The 18,242-nt window shown below is 33.2% G+C and overlaps 3 protein-coding genes across 9 annotated transcripts in view; 1 reads left to right on the forward strand and 2 right to left on the reverse strand.

Annotated features, from left to right (window-relative positions):
• Positions 1 to 4,488, forward strand: part of LOC111699915 (caspase) — a 6,234-nt gene extending 1,746 nt beyond the window's left edge. Inside the window, exons 3-6 of one of the 5 annotated variants that reach the window (XR_002764856.1) lie at positions 919 to 1,028; positions 1,605 to 1,787; positions 3,513 to 4,012; positions 4,357 to 4,488. Coding sequence is in view for 4 of the 5 variants with exons in the window: in XM_023470684.1 (XP_023326452.1) it covers positions 919 to 1,028; positions 1,605 to 1,787; positions 2,733 to 2,810 (371 nt within the window). In the remaining variant the exon portion in view is untranslated. Of the gene's footprint in view, positions 1 to 918; positions 1,029 to 1,604; positions 1,788 to 2,123; positions 2,202 to 2,497; positions 2,591 to 2,732; positions 2,831 to 2,888; positions 2,982 to 3,512; positions 4,013 to 4,356 lie in introns of those variants that run through there. The other 4 variants (XM_023470686.1, XM_023470684.1, XM_023470685.1 and 1 more) reach the window with 4 other exon arrangements.
• Positions 1 to 12,375, reverse strand: part of LOC111699914 (pentatricopeptide repeat-containing protein 1, mitochondrial) — a 19,957-nt gene extending 7,582 nt beyond the window's left edge. For both annotated transcript variants that reach the window (XM_023470683.1, XM_023470682.1), the window contains exons 1-9: positions 12,088 to 12,375; positions 10,238 to 10,303; positions 9,577 to 9,684; positions 9,185 to 9,255; positions 8,766 to 8,846; positions 7,151 to 7,255; positions 6,324 to 6,435; positions 5,022 to 5,113; positions 4,528 to 4,643 (exon numbers count right to left, since the gene is read on the reverse strand). In XM_023470683.1, the coding sequence (XP_023326451.1) occupies positions 4,528 to 4,643; positions 5,022 to 5,113; positions 6,324 to 6,435; positions 7,151 to 7,255; positions 8,766 to 8,846; positions 9,185 to 9,255; positions 9,577 to 9,684; positions 10,238 to 10,303; positions 12,088 to 12,372 (1,036 nt within the window). In that variant the 5' untranslated portion in view covers positions 12,373 to 12,375. The remainder of the gene's footprint in view (positions 1 to 4,527; positions 4,644 to 5,021; positions 5,114 to 6,323; positions 6,436 to 7,150; positions 7,256 to 8,765; positions 8,847 to 9,184; positions 9,256 to 9,576; positions 9,685 to 10,237; positions 10,304 to 12,087) is intronic.
• A 34-nt stretch (positions 12,376 to 12,409) lies between these two features.
• On the reverse strand, positions 12,410 to 17,691 carry LOC111699917 (vitamin K epoxide reductase complex subunit 1). 2 transcript variants are annotated; one of them, XM_023470688.1, is made up of 8 exons: positions 17,640 to 17,691; positions 16,120 to 16,175; positions 15,035 to 15,133; positions 14,183 to 14,305; positions 13,693 to 13,761; positions 13,290 to 13,348; positions 12,820 to 12,868; positions 12,410 to 12,707 (listed from the first exon to the last, which is right to left on the reverse strand). In XM_023470688.1, the coding sequence occupies exons 1-8, from the start codon at positions 17,674 to 17,676 to the stop codon at positions 12,645 to 12,647; spliced, it is 555 nt and encodes a 184-aa protein (XP_023326456.1). In that variant the 5' UTR covers positions 17,677 to 17,691; the 3' UTR covers positions 12,410 to 12,644. The 2 variants fall into 2 exon arrangements, with proteins under 2 accessions (XP_023326456.1, XP_023326457.1); XM_023470689.1 differs by lacking the exon at positions 17,640 to 17,691 and adding an exon at positions 16,768 to 16,817.
• Between the last annotated feature and the right edge of the window lie 551 nt (positions 17,692 to 18,242).

Raw genomic sequence — 18,242 nt, forward strand, 5'->3', positions numbered from 1 at the left:
TTGGTGGATATGGGGATGTCCAAAAAACTTATTTTTCAAAGTTTAACCAAGAACATGAGGAATATTAAAGCACAGAAAATGAAGTAGAACAAGAACTGTGACAGGGTGTGTGCAGATGTGTGAGCACCCTGTTTAAATGCTTTAACCATCATCTATCTATTTAATAAATATTGTTAATAACTTTTTTAAAAAATTTTGCTGTCAAAAATTTGTTAAAAAAAGGTAACTTTCATCTCAGCTATCATTTATTTATTAAGTAATATTTAATAGTTTTTTCTTCGATATCTAGTTTAAAAGACAAATTTACTTCACATACTATTCTTTATTCTTTCAGATTAAGTTCAAAAGTTGAACTTTTCTATTTGTGGTCACTTATTTAAAATGTAATTGTTGATATAACTTTATTTTTTAACAAATTTTCCACTTAGTGTCACAAGCATAGATGAGAGTTTTTATCTATGAAATTATGTTTATCTATGAAATTATGTTTATCTATGAAATTATGTTTATCTATGAAATTATGTTTATCTATGAAATTATGTTTATCTATGAAATTATGTTTATCAAAAATTATGTTTATCTATGAAATTATGTTTATCTATGAAATTATGTTTATCTATGAAATTATGTTTATCTATGAAATTATGTTTATCTATGAAACTATGTTTATCTATGAAATGATGTTTATCTATGAAATCATGTTTTTCTATAAAATGATGTTTAACTATGAAATTATGTTTATCTATAAAATTATGTTCATCAATGATCATATCGCGAGTAGAAAATCTAAAAATAAAGAAGAACCCAACATTAAAAAAACGCCATTGAGGCCATGTCAAGACTTAAAAAAGAGCCATAAATTTTTTTTCACAATTTAAAAAAATCACATGATATTTTACATAATGAAATATTTTGCAGGTATCTTGTACGGATATGACCGTCCTTATGCAGTACAGAAGATTTGGGAACCATTTACTGCAGCCAACTGTGAAGATCTGGCAGGAAAGCCTAAACTCTTCTTCATACAGGTATTCTAATAGCTGTAAATGTTCAGATAAAACTTGAATGTGAAATGAAAGGTGAAAAATCTAATTCAAGGCGATCCAATTACAATAAGATGTTACAAGATACAAAATGTACTTAGAGTGGCTTGTTGTAATTAATCTACCATGAACTCAAATATCGTAATATGAGAAGTGAGTAAATATATATTATCATCTTTAATCTTTGATATTAAATACATTTTTTTAAAATTTATTTCCCGGCATATTTTAGTGGTCTAGTAATCCGTTAATAAGTATATTAATGGAGTTGTTTAAGATTAGTAGCATTTTGGTATTATTGACAATTATAACAGTAAAAAAGGAAATTTGGTATTTTAAGATACACAAATTAATTCGGAGTAAATTAAAGATGTTTTAAACCATGTGAAAAGCAATCTCAAAGTTTGAAAAGACGCAGACTGTCAGTTCAAGATATTTGTTCATATTAAAATATTATCATCATAACTCCCTTTGATGTGTGGGGTTGGAGATGTCTAAATTTGAATTTAAATTAAAGACTTTAAGAATTCCTATTTTAATGAAACACCCTTTACTGTGCAGGCCTGCCAAGGAAGCCAGATAGACCACGGGGTGACAGTCGAGGAGAAAAAGAAGAGTAGAACAGAAACTGATGGATTTGCTTCCTACAGGACACCTCTTCATTCAGACTTTATGATTGCACACAGTACTGTTGCAGGATATTACAGCTGGAGGAATACTGTTCAGGGCTCTTGGTTTATTCAGGTACATTTTTTGTCTTTTTATTTTTTGAGAGTTTTACCTTACCACAATCATATCTCTGTAAATATAAAAAAAAACAAAAAGATATTTTTTGCGTCTTATGGTCTTTTCAAGAATTAACTTTAATTTCATCGTTTTTCCAGAAAGGACAAAGTTCCTACGTTCGGTGAAATATAGGAAGATAAAAAATTAGGAGCATTTAATTTTAACAATTGTTTTGTTGGGGCCGGGAGTTGTGACCACCTCATCCCCTCACATCTTTTTAAATTACCAGCTAATAAACACCTGAACAATTTGTCAAGCAAACATTTTTGGAGATGAAAACGGTCTTCTGTCTTGGTGCTAGGAGCTGCCCTGCTGGTGAATGCCTCCAAAGTAGACCTAATCAGTATCCTTACTTAAGTGTCAAATGTCTAAGTGCAAGGTGCTGCCCTGCTGCAGAATGCCTCCAAGGTAGTCCTGATCAGTATCCTTGTCAAATGTCTAAGTGCAAGGTGCTGCCCTAATAGTGAATGCATCCAAGGTAGTCCTGATCATTATCCTTAATGAAGTTTTCAATGTCTAAGTGCAAGGTGCTGCCCTGCTGCAGAATGCCTCCAAGGTAGTCCTGATCAGTATCCTTGTCAAATGTCTAAGTGCAAGGTGCTGCCCTAATAGTGAATGCATCCAAGGTAGTCCTGATCATTATCCTTAATGAAGTTTTCAATGTCTAAGTGCTAGGTGCTGCCCTACTGGTGAATGCCTCCAAGGTAGTCCTGATCAGTATCCTTACAGAAGTGTCACATGTCTAGGTGCTAGGAGCTGCCCTGCTGGTGAATGCATTCAAGATGGATCTTATCAGATACCTTACTAAAGTGTCCCATGTCTAGGTGCTAGGTGCTGCCCTTGCCGGTGAATGCCTTGAAGATGGATCTGATCACTATCATTGCTAAAGTGTCAAATGTCTAGGTGCTAGGTGCTGCCCTGCTGGTGAATGCCTCCAAGGTGGATCTGATCAGTATCCTTGCTGAAGTGCCACATGTCTAGGTGCTAGGTGCTGGCCTGCTTGTGAATGCCTCCAAGGTTAACCTGATCAGTATCCTTACTTAAGTGTCAAATGTCTAGGTGCTAGGTGCTGCCCTGCTGGTGAATGCCTCCAAGGTGGATCTGATCACTATCCTTACTTAAGTGTCACATGTCTAGGTGCTAGGTGCTGCCCTGCTGGTGAATGCCTCCAAAGTTGACCTGATCACTATCCTTGCTAAAGTGCCATATGTCTAGGTGCTAGGTGCTGCCCTGCTGGTGAATGCCTCCAAGGTTGATCTGATCAGTATCCTTGCTAAAGTGCCACATGTCTAGGTGCTAGGTGCTGCCCTGCTGGTGAATGCCTCCAAGGTTGACCTGATCAGTATCCTTACTAAAGTGTCACATGTCTAGGTGCTAGGTGCTACCCTGCTGGTGAATGCCTCCAAGGTGGATCTTATCAGATACCTTACTAAAGTGTCACATGTCTAGGTGCTAGGTGCTGCCCTGCTGGTGAATGCCTCCAAGGTGGATCTGATCTGTATCCTTACTGAAGTGTCACATGTCTAGGTGCTAGGTGCTGACCTGCTGGTGAATGCCTGCAAGGTGGATCTGATCACTATCCTAACAGAAGTGTCAAATGTCTAGGTGCTAGGTGCTGCCCTGCTGGTGAATGCCTCCAAGGTGGATCTGATCACTATCCTTACTGAAGTGTCACATGTCTAGGTGCTAGGTGCTGCCCTGCTGGTGAATGCCTCCAAGGTGGATCTGATCAGTATCCTTACTAAAGTGTCAAATGTCTAGGTGCTAGGTGCTGGCCTGCTGGTGAATGCCTCCAAGGTTGACCTGATCAGTATCCTTACTTAAGTGTCAAATGTCTAGGTGCTAGGTGCTGCCCTGCTGGTGAATGCCTCCAAGGTGGATCTGATCACTATCCTTGCTAAAGTGTCACATGTCTAGTTACTAGGTGCTGCCCTGCTGGTGAATGCCTCCAAGGTTGAACTGATCAGTATCCTTACTAAAGTGTCACATGTCTAGGTGCAAGGTGCTGCCCTGCTGGTGAATGCCCCCAAGGTGGATCTGATCACTATCCTTACTAAAGTGTCACATGTCTAGGTGCTAGGTGCTGCCCTGCTGGTGAATGCCTCCAAGGTGGATCTGATCAGTATCCTTACTAAAGTGTCACGTGTTGTGGCCAGGGAGTATGAAAGCAATTCATCTCAAAGGTGAGAAAATTGAATTTTGCAAAAATTGGCAAAAACAGTGGAAATGTGCAGGGGTTTAAATTTCCATTGATTCTAAATTGTCTGACAGTAAATGCCATTCCTTTGTAAAAAATAACAAATTATTTCTATTATTTATTATTATTTTTAAAAGGGGCGGGATTAAATGAAAATTGTTGCATACCAAAAAACTAGCTTTTTATAAAGGAATTTGCATTGAGCAACAATCGATTGATTTTCATGCAAAATAGTTTGGTTAGTTAATAAAAATTGATAAATATGTGCAAAAATGTTGGTATGTGCACAAACTGATTGATGTGTTCACATACAGAAAAGATTTTGTTCAGGGATTTCAACCAGAAGAAGCAGATTCCCTTTATCTATTCAACTCTCACAGACAAAATCCTCCTGAAGTCCAAGAATGAAAAGGAACAAAATTAAACCAATTTCATCTTGTTAATAAAGTTTTACAATGTAAACTTATTGATTAAAAAATAAAAGATCTTTTAACAATTTACCTTCTGTAGCTGTCAGAAGTTTTTGCTCCATGTTTTCTCTGTCCTTTAAATGAACAGATTCTAGCAGAATATCCTTCGCCCAATATCCATCTCCTAGCTTACAATCGTTCGCAGCCCTTCAACAATAAAATAATCAATTTCGCTCCATTATCTTAAAATCAAAGGAATTAGATATTTGAATTGATAATGTTATTTTTAGATAAGACAAAAAACAAGGGCTCACGAAATCCCAAATCATGGCAGATCATATTTTTAATGTAATATAAAATAAAATTCTTTAAATCTTTATTTTAAATGTAGAACTATCTTTTCAAAAATGAAAGAAAATTACCTGAAGTGTTTTTCAATATATATAAAACCTCATTTGCCCTTTCAATTTTCAGAAAAGGGTTTCTTGAATCGTTGATGGCACTCTTCAATTGAATAGTCACTCTGATTTTGTTAAGATTTTCCCATGGAAACTGAAAGCAAACCGGTTTTATGTTTATGTTTACCTTAACATGAGATTGAATGAATGAATGTCGGGTTGAACTCTTTTTCTTCTCATATTCCTCCAGACAAGCAGAGCGTGTCTGAATCCCGACTCCTACAGAATATAGAACTTCATTTACAGAAATTACAAATATCGATGAAGCAAATATAAAAGATTGAGCAGCTGGTTATAGTTTGAAGTCTCCCCAGAAACATTAAAAAGAGACATTATCTGATAAAGATTTAGGTGGTTAGTTATTGCTTGAAGTCTCCAAAGAGACATTAAAAAGAGACATTATCTGATAAAGATTTAGGTGGTTAGTTATTGCTTGAAGTCTCCAAAGAGACATTTAAAAGAGACATTATCTGATAAAGATTTAGGTGGTTAGTTATTGCTTGAAGTCTCCAAAGAGACATTTAAAAGAGACATTATCTGATAAAGATTGAGCCGTTAGTTATTGCTTGAAGTCACTAAAGAGAGATTTAAAAGAGACATTATCTGATAGAAATTAGGCGGTGTTATTGATTGAAGTGTCCAAAGGGACATTATCTGATAAAGATAAGATTGAGGGGTAGGTTAATGTTGTCTCCAAAGAAACATAAATTTTAGAGACATTATCTGAAAAGCTTGAGCGATTGGTTATTGTTTGAAGTCTCCTTTGAGACATAAAAAAAACCTTGCCTGAAAAAGATTGAGCGGTTGGTTATTGTTTGTACCGCCCTTTGACCAACATTACCGACCTATAATTCCCCAAACAAAGAGCCATTTAAAGGAGACCTAATCTGATTAAGATTGAGCGGTTGATTATTGTTTTTACCACCTTTTCACCAACATTACCAACCTAAAATTCATCCAACAGAGGGAAGTTAGGTTACTTTACGTTCTTTTGGGACAGTTATGTAAACTAATATCCCGCTCAGAGAAGTTTTCAGGGAAAAATTTGCCCATTTTAATATTAAAAGACGATAAAAGTTTGTACAACTACTTTTTGAGGAAATTAGAAATTTTACGTAACCACAATTTCCCTCAACCAATTTTGTCTTTGGAACCCTCGGTTAAGTAAAATTCCCTTTACTTCCCTATAAAGTAGTTGTAAATAATTTTTACCACCCCTTGACCAACATTACCAACCTCGGATCTCCCTAGCAAAGGGACGTCAAGTCTCTTGGGACAATTAAGTAAAATAACCACCAGCACTGCGAAGTTTTTGTAATAAAATTCGCGCGTTTTATCTCAAACGATGATATAATTAAGTGTTCAACTAATTTTTCGGGAAATATGATGTTTATAGTTGTAAATAAATAAAGAGACATAAAAAAAACACCTTATCTGAGATACAGCCTTGAAGAAGAAAGTTGAAGGATTGCGAGTTGAGAGAAAATTTGTTTGCATTCATCTCATCCACTAGGCTTAGGGCTGTTCTTAAATCCCCACACCTAGATTCTTCAAGTTAAAGGACTAATTTCAAGTGACCCTCCTGTTAAAAAGCATGTTAGATTTAAAACATTACCCTTTAAACCTCTATCTGAGTAACAATAAGAAATATCGTTCTTTTTTATTCTAAATTCCGTATTTTCTTTCATAGTCTTTGCAGCATAAGTGCGCGAGTCAGTTTTAAAGAAAATGTCACAATTAAAACTAAAGATAATTCTATGACATAACCGAAGGCCGAATTTAAAGAATTTGAACCGAAGTTTAAATTTAAGCCGCGACTCAAATTTTGTTGGTTCCACATAAATTTATATTGAATTTTTCAAGATTTAAGCCGGTCAATTGAGACCGTTTTTTGGGAGATTTGAGATGCGGCTTAAATCCATTAAATTCGGAAACAGGCAAAGGTTTCATGGGATATGAATTGGATATAACCCTCTAAAAAACAGTTCTAAAGATCTATTTCATTTTGATGCGGATCAGGATCCTGGATCCGCCTTGAAAATATAATGGATCTGTAATTGAATCACCTAAAATTACGTCTAAACAGTCTAGACACTAACCAGTCCATTTAAAAGGTTTTGCTTTCTTAAGACTGAATGGACCCAACATTTAACGCAAATTTAGTGTGAAGCACACAAAATAAAAGTGTTGAGGTTTTAAGGCGGAACAGTGAACATTGACTTTTGTGAACATAAATAAGAATTCAGGAAATTATACCTGCCAAACGCTTGAATTATACTATTGTAAAGAACTCGGTTAGGGTTGATATGCTTCTCTCTAATTTCATTGAGCAGACTTGTTGCTTTTTCCAAACCCAATTCTCTAGAAAATATACAAAATAAAAAATCATATGTTATTTAATCTAATAGATTTATGTCCAAAGAACTTGATATATAAACCACTAATTGAGAACTCTGGGCCCCTGTCTCTCACTCAAATGTACATACACTTGCATACCATTTTAGGTTAGGTTAATATAGATAGATCGTCAAATCAAAGAAAAGGGATAGAGGGGGGGGCAGTCGGTGTTCCCTAGGTTATCAACAAATCCCTAATATAAGGGTCCCACAGGCTAAACAAAATTATTAGTATACATAACAACCAACAAAGCTAGAAATTAGGAACAGTGTGTCTCTCTTATCAGCTTGCAATATTTATCAACCTTCCCTAACGCTAAAGGTCACTTATGCAGACTCACTGCTTCGGAGGCACTCCTAAGTACACACTAATGAGAGGCACTTATGCGGACTCACTTATTCGAAGGCACTTATTAGTATGCACTGAGAATAAGACGCTCATTGAGGACGATTATATGAGAACTTACTTTTAAAACAATATTATGAGAACTTACTATTAATGCTGATTTAAAAATAACTTAATATTGGAACAATTTTATGAATACTTACTATTGAGAACGATTTAAGAAGAACTTAATATTGAGGATGATTAAATAAGAACTCACTATTGAGAATGATTAAATGAGAACTTACTACTACGGATGATTTAATGAGAACTTACTTTTAGGACGATAAATGAGAGCTTACTTTTAAGGAAGATAAATGAGAACTTACTATTGAGGATGATTTAATGAAAACTTACTATTGAGGATGATTTAATGAGATATTATTATTGAGGACGATTTAATGAGAGCTTACTATTGACTATGATTTAATGAGAACTTACAATTGAGGACGATTTAAGAAGAACTTAATATTGAGGATGATTAAATAAGAACTCACTATTGAGAATGATTAAATGAGAACTTACTATTACGGATGATTTAATGAGAACTTACTTTTAAGGACGATAAATGAGAACTTACTTTTAAGGAAGATAAATGAGAACTTACTATTGAGGATGATTTAATGAAAACTTACTATTGAGGATGATTTAATGAGAGCTTATTATTGAGGACGATTTAAAGAGAGCTTACTATTGAGGACGATTTAATGAGAGCTTACTATTGAGAACGATTTAATGAGAGCTTACTATTGAGAACGATTTAAGAAGAACTTATACTGAGGACAATTTTATGAGAACTTACTGTTGAGAACGATAGATCTGTGTATAATATTCCAATATACTGACCTAGAATGTGAGTTAGTACAGGCTAGGAATAGATCTGTGTATAATATTCCAATACAATGAACTAGAATATCAGTTAGTACAGGCTAGGAATAGATCTGTGTATAATATTCCAATACAATGAACTAGAATATCAGTTAGTACAGGCTAGGAATAGATCTGTGTATAATATTGTAATATAATGACCTAGAATGTGAGTTAGTACAGGCTAAGAATAGATCTGTGTATAATATTCCAATATACTTACCTAGAATATGAGTTAGTACAGGCTAGGAATAGATCTGTGTAGATGCCAATATGAAACTTTAAACCTCGTTCTTTGAACTCCCTTAATGACCACCAGTGAGTCTAAAATATAAGCCAAAAAACGTCGCCTTTTTATAATTAGAAAAACAGCTTGAACAGCCAATATTCTATGAACGATTAACACAGACTCGAAATAATTAGACTAGAATTACTAGCTAGCTATGACGGAGAGCTATTTGCTTTTGCGGTCCAAGGTGATAAAGATATTTCAGACTTTAAAAGGATGTAAAATAACAGTAAATAGATTCATCAATTAAGTATTTTTTTTGCTAATAATTTCTTAAGTTTTATTTTCGAAAGAAATAATGAAACAAAAAAGATAATAATAAAATCTCTTCTGATTGACCACTGTTAAGTTTCCTGTGTAAGCTCAAAGCTTTTAAAAGATGACCGGCCTTAGCACAAGCATGGATAAGAACTCGGTAGTGCGGCTACAACATAAAAAAAATACCGTCAAAATTAAATTAACACTTAAATGAATAAAAAATGTATCACTAAAACTATTAATATTAGCTATAATTAACTAAATGAATAAATGAATGAATGAATGATTTAGAGTGAAACAGGCAGTACATGTACATTGTACGCATGTACCTTGTACATAAACTGTACATATTGTGTTCTGGGACCAGATTTAATATATAGCGAGAAGTCGCACAGATAAAGTTCAATCACTTCTATTGTATGCCGATTAAAGCTAAAGAGGCATGGTTGAACCACATCTACAAGTGTAATCTAAAAGCTTATGAAACCTGTTCAGGCTGAACCAGTTCTTCTTTCATCTCAATCTCTAAAACGTCCAGAGCTCCCTTTAAGTCATTCCTCTCATTCAAGAGCTCGTTCATCCGGCGCAGGTAGAACTAAATTCATTCCTAGGTTACTTTCCAGGGTTTTAACTTCAAAGGTCAATTTCCGAGATCAATTTCAGAGGTCAATTTCAGAGGTCAATTTCAGAGGTCAATTTCTTGGTTCAGTTTCCAGGGTCAATTTCAGAGGCCGTTTTCCAAACTTTTGCAGAGGGGAAAAATACATTTCAAAACACAAAATAATGAATATCTTATTCATGCTTGATTAGAAAATGCTTTTAAGGGTGCAGATGTAAATCAGACATTCCCATCTTGGCTTAGAGCATCACTTGAAATTAAGCTTACAGTCTCTTTGAATCAATAATAAAAATTATCATGGTTGAGGTAATGTACAGGTTTACCCACAAAGGATGAGACTGTAAAGACGACATAAATTCGTCAAATATTACGATCCAAGTTTAAACAGTCTACTACCTTCAATGTAGTCTTTAAATGGCTTATTTAAAGATTTGGTAAAGATAGAAAGAAGTTTATAGTTTCAGAGAAACATATATGTAAGGAAACAGTAAAAATTCCATAGAGACGTCTTTGACGTAGTTCAGCTGACCTGTTTCCCTGGTCTGTAAATATCACTGACTTTGGATTCATGTCGATCCTGCTCATCGTCATCGTCCTGGGGCAAATATTGTTAAATAGATAAATCAATTGAATAACTATTCAATTCATGAATAAATTAATCAATTAACAAATCGATCAATCAACAAATCAATCGATCAATTTAGCAATAAACCGGCCGACAATTAGTTTCTATCTATTATTTACATTTTCAATCAATTATTTACATTATCAATCGAACCATCAATCCATCAACCTACAATCAATTACACGTTCAATTTATCAATTTCATTCTCAATCGATCAATCAACCCATCATTATACCAATTGAACTATCAATCCATGAATTAGCTCATCAATCTATCAATAAATCTAACAACCGATTATAAATAAATAAATAAATAAATTAATTGACCCTACTTTTAGCTGGACCGGCTGAACCGATCGGGCCCAACTTTTTTGTGGGATATCTAGGGACCCCAGGGAAGGTTTATGAATGATTGAAGTTTTAAAAAGGGGGGGGGGCCACAAAACGTATTACTCTCCGGAAAATTTAAACAGTGTTTAAACATAACTTAGAATTGTCGTAGGAGGCTGATTTTTTGCATGCAAACTCAGAATTATGTATATTACGTGCATTTTTTGGTTTTGAAGGAATCTGAGCAAAAGTGCGTGCGCGCGCGCGTTTTTTGTGAAAAAATGCGACTTTTTGACAGTAAATCAATGTTAACTTCATTAATTGCACTTGAAAATTTTTCCTGACACTCTTGAAACAAATCTGCGCTAAAAAAATTCAACCCAAAGGCTTAAATGTCCGCGCGCGCGCAATAAAAGAAAATATCTTTGTATACTAATGTGCTAAGTTTGGCCCAAGTTAGAATAACAGTTGCATGTGATACATCAAACTATAGCAAAATTGGGACAAGGAATTCATTTCCGAGGTCAAATTGAACATTGGAGCATTCTGACCGGCGCGCTAGTAGCCAACCATTACATTATGGGTCATCTTAGTACATTTTTTACATGTTGTATGTCGATTTATACGTAATTTGGCATGAGGAATTCATTTCTGAGGTCAAAATAAATATTAGAGCATTCTGACCGGCAAAAAACGCGCGCGCGCGCGCACTTTTGCTCAGATTCCTTCAAAATCAAAAAATGCACGTAATATACATAATTCTGAGTTTGCATGCAAAAAATCAGCCTCCTACGACAATTCTAAGTTATGTTTAAACACTGTTTAAATTTTCCGGAGAGTAATACGTTTTGTGGCCCCCCCCCCTTTGTGGTTAAAAGTTTTTTATTTTTGTAAAATTTTGAAAATGCCCGAAAAAATATTATGAAATCCGCAAACTTTTTTTGTTTTTGTTTTATACTGTACAAAGAGAAAATGCTCACAGATAAAGCCACAATTAAAAGTTTAAATAGAAGATGGGCGCGAAGCGCCCTGAGTTTCTAGTATCTATAAATCTATTAACTTTCCTACAGTTACACTAACATTCAAGCAATTAAACATTTTTTAACTAACTTGATTTAAAAAATAAATCAACGAGGATTTCAAACTTTTGCAAAAATCTTGGGTCCGTCCTAGTATAAGATTTTTTAAATCTTTAACTTGGTCTTAATCGTTCCTAGCACGGTGCACCTGAAGACCATTTTTAGTAAACTTGATAAAACAATCCTCAACTACGTGAAACACATTTACACCTTTTAAACAATCAAAATATTACTACAAATTAGATCAGTTAACTTCATCAAATAAATAGAATTGTCCTCAACTTTTGAAAAAAGAATAAAATAATTAATCAATCATTATTATTTGAGTTACTATCGGCCTATATACCTCTTCAAACATAAAATCACTGGCAATCTTCTCAGTAACATCTTTTTGTATATCTCCGAAAACATCTCCATCATCGACCTCAACTTGGCTTTTTTCAATCTCAAATTTCTTTTTCCCAATTTTACTATTCCTCATGGGTCCAGGACTGAAGGAAGATTGAAATAATGTTCGAGCACATTTAGCGCAGTTTTCAACGTGTAAAACTTCCGTTCTGTGCATTCTCAGAAGATTGTTAGTGCGAACAAACGGTCGAAATCGTTGCAACATTTTTGATCTGAAATTCATAAAATAGGAGTGCAAAGTGCATAAAATGAGGCCAATATCGTCTTCACATAAAAAAATATAATTCAAAATTTGTCTTGCATAACATTTTAGAAATAATTATTTGAGTGTATAGGAAGATCACAGAAGTAAAATATCACATATAAGATACAATATTTGTCTCTAGAGTGTAGAACGACAAGGTTGAGATTCAACGCCGATGATAGCGCGAGTTGTAAGCAGAATAAAAAAAGCAGGCGTTCATATTTCATCAGCATTTGGTTTAGAATCCATGTTTAGATAAACTTCTTGAAGTTGTTGTTGGTTGGCATGTGAGTTGTTGGTATATAGTAGCCGTACTGCAATCAAACAGGAGTTAAGAAACCAGATTTAGATAATAAATTCATTTATCAAGAAAATACACAAAATTTTTCTGGGGAAAAAATAACATCATATTTTTTTGCTAGTTACCTTATCTGCTTTTAGAGGTTGAGGTGCTAATGCTCTCCTTTTGCAGAAACTAAAATTATTGTAAGATTAATAAATATTTTGTCTTTTAAATTAATCTTGGGAAAAGTAAAAAAAAATAATCATACTAGAAAATCGCTACACCCGAAAAAATTATTTGTGAAGTAGCGTTTTATCTCAGTCTCATTTTGTAGTGTAGCGTTTTTCTTTGTGCTTTCAGGGTCCCTCTTTCAAATAATCATTTCAGCTGACGAAATTTCATATGTTTTCCTGTTTTCATACGTAGAGTTTATATAAAAACCAAAATTTTCAGGAAGCATTTTTTTTAATTTTGCCCGGTCATAAAACTTTTGGGTTCAAGTGAGATACCAAAGAAAATTGCACCCTATCGGTTCAGCTGTTTTAAGGATATAAACAACCCAACAGTTAGACAAACTGACAAGTTAATTATATTTTATATTTTATATTACTACCTGAAGAGAAGTAAGAGTAGATTGACCGCGTAGCTTGCTATACATACAACACAAGCTGCCTGCAGATACAAATATAATTAAAATACAAATATTTTAGAAGATCATTTTATTCAAAACTTTGTTTTTCAAACTTATTATGTAGTGTGGAAAACTTGAAAATAATTAAAAAATCAAATTTTTCATCAAATCTTAGCCATTTTATATAAAAAAAAACTAAACGAATTGAGTCTTTGCCATAAACTCAAATTTTCCAATCCCAATACCAAATCCCAATGCAACCTGATAGTATAAACCTTGCATTTTTTCAAATGTTTATGTTAGAGTTAACAGAATTCTAGTTTGAAATATCTATGTCGATATAAATCTATCCCCCCCACACCCTTCTCTTATTTATCCACAATACCTGAATGACGAAGTAAAGGAGGTATCCCAGGTAAAGAGATACTCCACACGCCCCGAGGGACAACAAAACCTAAATAATTTTCAGTAAAGATACTTTATACGCCCCAAAGGACAAAAAAAAACATAAATAATTTTCATTCAAGATACTTTACACGCCCCAAGCGACACCAAAACCTCAATAATTTTCATTGACAATACAATACTCCACACGCCCCGAGGAACCACAAATCTCTAATAATTTTCATTAACAATACTCCACCCGTCCAAAGCGACACCAAAGCCTAATCAACTTCTACTAAAAATACTCAGTAAAAAATTCAAGTGTATACAATGATGAAAATATTTTTTTTGTCACATCCGAAAACTTGACTAGAAATAAAAGCCTTTTTTATTAAAATAAATAGAATATCTTAGCCGTCGATGATCAGACAAAAGTTGTGCAGGGTACTGTTGTGAATCGGCCACTCTACAAATGAAGAAATTAAATGAACCTGGAATGTTGCGATGAATCTCCTGTTGATGAAGGAGAGGAGGAGGAAGATCAAGTAGAAGATGATCCCATACACACAGTTAGGTTGGTTTAAGGGGTGCTCTTCACCCACCAGATCACCAACCTACGACCAAATTCAATTTTTAAGGAAATGAGTTTAGAAAATCTGGGGGGAAAATTAAAATTAGATTAGAAAGGTAAGTTTTTTTTCATATTTTTTCACACTTTTTACACAAACATGTATTTATTTTCCCCTAAAAATCATTTATTTTCCCCAATTCGACGAAAAGAATCATAAAAAAATATTTCCGCTCCGCGCAAACATAGTTACTTCTAAGGGGAAAAAATTGTAAGAGTAGGGCCGGTGGGACTAAATAATTTTTTCAGGAAAATATAAACCCTTGCCATCGGAAGAACTTCTTGCTCTGAAACGCCACATTTTAAAAGTCAACTAATGAGAGATCATTAAAATTTTACCATTCAACCAATCATTAAATGAAGTTTTTTCAGTAGCACAAAAAGACACATTTTGTAAATTTGTTATTAATAAAAAGAATTGAGAATAAAACTTTAAAAATATTCACAAATTTTAGCACCGGATCTATTATTTTCACAAAAACATACCAAGATTTTTTAGCTATAGAATCTAGGTTTTAATAAACATCCCATCAGATTTATTGATATTGAATTTTATTTTAATTTAAATTTTAAATGTCTAAATACACGTTTTCCTTGATTAAATACAAGATTACTTGAGTAACAGACAAAAGCCCGTTTTATACGTTTCTTGCAGATTTCAATGAAATTAATTTCTATTTTATTTTTGCAATTTTTATTTCTTCTTCCAACTTACCATTCCAAATCCTTTTGCGAATTTAGTTTTAAAAACTTTAGAACAGGAAATATAGGAATCAATATCACACAAGGGACTATATTCTTCATCAGACTTGGCCTAAATATATAATTATAGAAAAAAAATTAAGAATTATACAATAAAAACCATAAAACTATGGAATAGAAAGACGACTTTTAGACTCAAGTGTAATTTTAATTAATCCAATGAACATGAGACACAGCAATTGTTCAGTGTAAACAGACCCATTTCATTATAGAAAAAAAACCAGCTGAGGTGCCCGGCGTTGCCTGTGAAGTAAAAATAATCGATCTTAGAAAAAAAAAATCGAAATTTTTTAGCCTTTATTATCAAAAGGGTACCCACTACCCATTGGTTCACTTTAAAAAAATTCAGCCAATTTGGTCCAATAATAGTTTTTAATAGTCACAACAATTTCGCTGTGGACCCATTTTACTTAATAAGTAGTATAATATGATACTAGTAAAACTATTTGCTTTGTAACAACATCAAACACACTTGATTATAGTTTCCATGTTGTCTGTCTACTCCACAGTTTTCTGACTCTCACTGTATAATCTTTTTTAAGTATTTCAACTAAGCATTAAGCATTCTGTCATACAAATAGGAATGAAAGTCGTCTTTTAAATTTTAAAACAAGACACGCTGCTTTAATGTAATTAATTTCAAACTGCTTATTACTGAAATTAAGCTTTAAAATTTACAAAGATATTTGAGACATAGCACTGGCAGTTACAAATCATGAACGTTTTGCAACTTTGATGGTTGTATAATGTATATAATAACTTGAAGCGAACATTTCTCCACTTCCAGAACTAAACTGAAGTCTTGGAATGAGCACATATATAAAATAGACAATATTTTTTACATTTTCGTGCTTTGGAGCTGGAATATAATAAAATATGTAGTTTCAGAGCTTTTTCAAATTCCAAGTTCTGCGAGTAATTTTTAGGGCCAGTTTAGAACCGGTTTTAACATTTGCAGAGATCAAGTCAAGATCAAAACAGAATCGGGCTTTTTTACTTGCAGGAGCAGGACAGGATTATATTTTAAACAAGACACACCTTGGTTTCCACGTAGAATGTGTATATGGAGAGACCGAGACCAGTCAAACTCAAAACTATAAATATCAAATTAAAGAGAGTGTTCATGAAAACTATTAATTTTAAAATAAAGGGAGTGTTATATAATAAAACGGAAGTGTGCATCAAAAATATAAAAACTAATTTATATCAAATGAATGTAAGTGTACAAAAAATTACTGGAATTAAATAACTGGGAATTAAGGAACTGGTCCTTAAATCGATTATCATAATCGATTGGCTCAGTTTCATTTGCCATAATACTTTTGCCATAAATACTTTTGCCTTAATTACATTTTCCTTATTTACATTTGCCATAATACATTTGCCATAAGTAACACTTGCCATAAATTACACTTACCATAATGGTTACAATTACCATAATGGTTACAATTGCTATAATTACACTTGCCATAATTAAAATAAATTTGGTTAGAATTAAAAAAAAAAATTTTTTTAATTACAAATTAAATACAAATTACAAATCTAATTTAGAGACAGTTTGAATTCGGGTTCGAATTCTCGCTGAGCACATTTTAACCGAACATTTCCAATATTTCATTTCTGTAAACGAGGTATTGGCTACATAGGTGTAGGAGTAGCTGTCTCGAACCATTGGTTTACCCTTACTTGTGGTCTCAAAGGTCATCAAAGGGTCTTCTATTGTGTGAAAATATGGAGCTCAACTAGTGTCAACTGTTCTGTTTTAAAGCAATGAGAAAACTAAAGGTGTGAATTTTCATGGGACAATTTCCCGCATTTACAATAAAAAAGACAGATTTATATCTTTTTAAAAATTAGAAAATTATGACAAAAGTAGCAAGTGTAACCATTATGGCACGTGTAACTTATGGAAAGTGTGACTTATGGCAAGTTTAACTTATGGCAAGTGTTACTGATGGCAAAGGTATCATGGCAAGTGTAATTATGGCAAGTGTAATTATGGCAAATGAAAATGAGCCTAATCGATTATCATTATGATTTGTTTAAAACCTTGTTAACATCAACCCAACGGGCCAACATTGAGAACTATTTTTTTGTTTATTCTAATGGACTCATTTCCTGGGTGCCAAAAAAAAATATAAGAACGGTTGGGTGATATTTATGTTTCTTATCTTTTTGATTACACGGTTGGTTTCCTTACATTCATTATTCCCTGCAACTGTAAACTTGTCTTTCTTTGCCAAATCTTTTAATAAACCTTGAGGGTAGAAATCCAAGAAAACTAGACTTAATTTAACCTTGTCTTCATGTCTTCAGAGTTTCAAGTCGTCTTTAAGGTTTAATCCTTTGTGGGTAACCCTGTATCTTTAGCTCACAAAGTTATAGTAAATATTTTTTTCTTTTAGCGAACTACAAATACACTCATAAAACGAACTTTGAAAAAAAAAGATATTTTGATAAACGGTACGGGGGAGCATCTGACCTGTTACCCCCCCCCCCCCCCCCTCCCATAGTAACGACAATATCTTATCTTAAAAAGTCGTTATGCCATAACTTACCAATGTTGAAAAATTTAGTACATCCACGTCCGCACATTTTAAATAAATCTTAGAAATCTGTAAATACATAATTTCTATTAATAGTTTTTAATTTAGAATCACAGAATCAATGTTTAGTTAAATATATTATTTACTTATTACTGAGTAGAGAATACAGATCTATCAATTTATTAGATTTTAATTTGGACAAAATGAAGTTTCGTATCAGTCTAACAGATGTTTAATTACTAATTTGAAAATACCGTTCAATCAGTTACTTCGCTGTAACGAGTAATCATTAATAATATTTTTATATAAATCGTAAAATCTAGTTTATGACGACATCGTAATTGCGGAACTGAACTAAATAAAAGACAACACACTTTGTAATCATATTCAAAAACATTGTCAAGATTCAAATAATCATATTTTTTAAAATTTTCAAATTAAAATCCAGGTGTCACAGAAAGTACTAGGTTTATTAAATACATATTATCTTTATTCTAAGTTTGAGGACAATTTTAACAAAAATATTTCAAAAATAAGTTTGAATAATATGTAAAATTTTACAATGACATGGATGCATACAAGATTATTTATATTTTGTTTGATATTGTTTTCTCC

The sequence above is a fragment of the Eurytemora carolleeae genome, unplaced genomic scaffold (assembly GCF_000591075.1).
Source record: "Eurytemora carolleeae unplaced genomic scaffold, Eaff_2.0 scaffold317, whole genome shotgun sequence".
NCBI lineage: Eukaryota > Metazoa > Arthropoda > Copepoda > Calanoida > Temoridae > Eurytemora > Eurytemora carolleeae.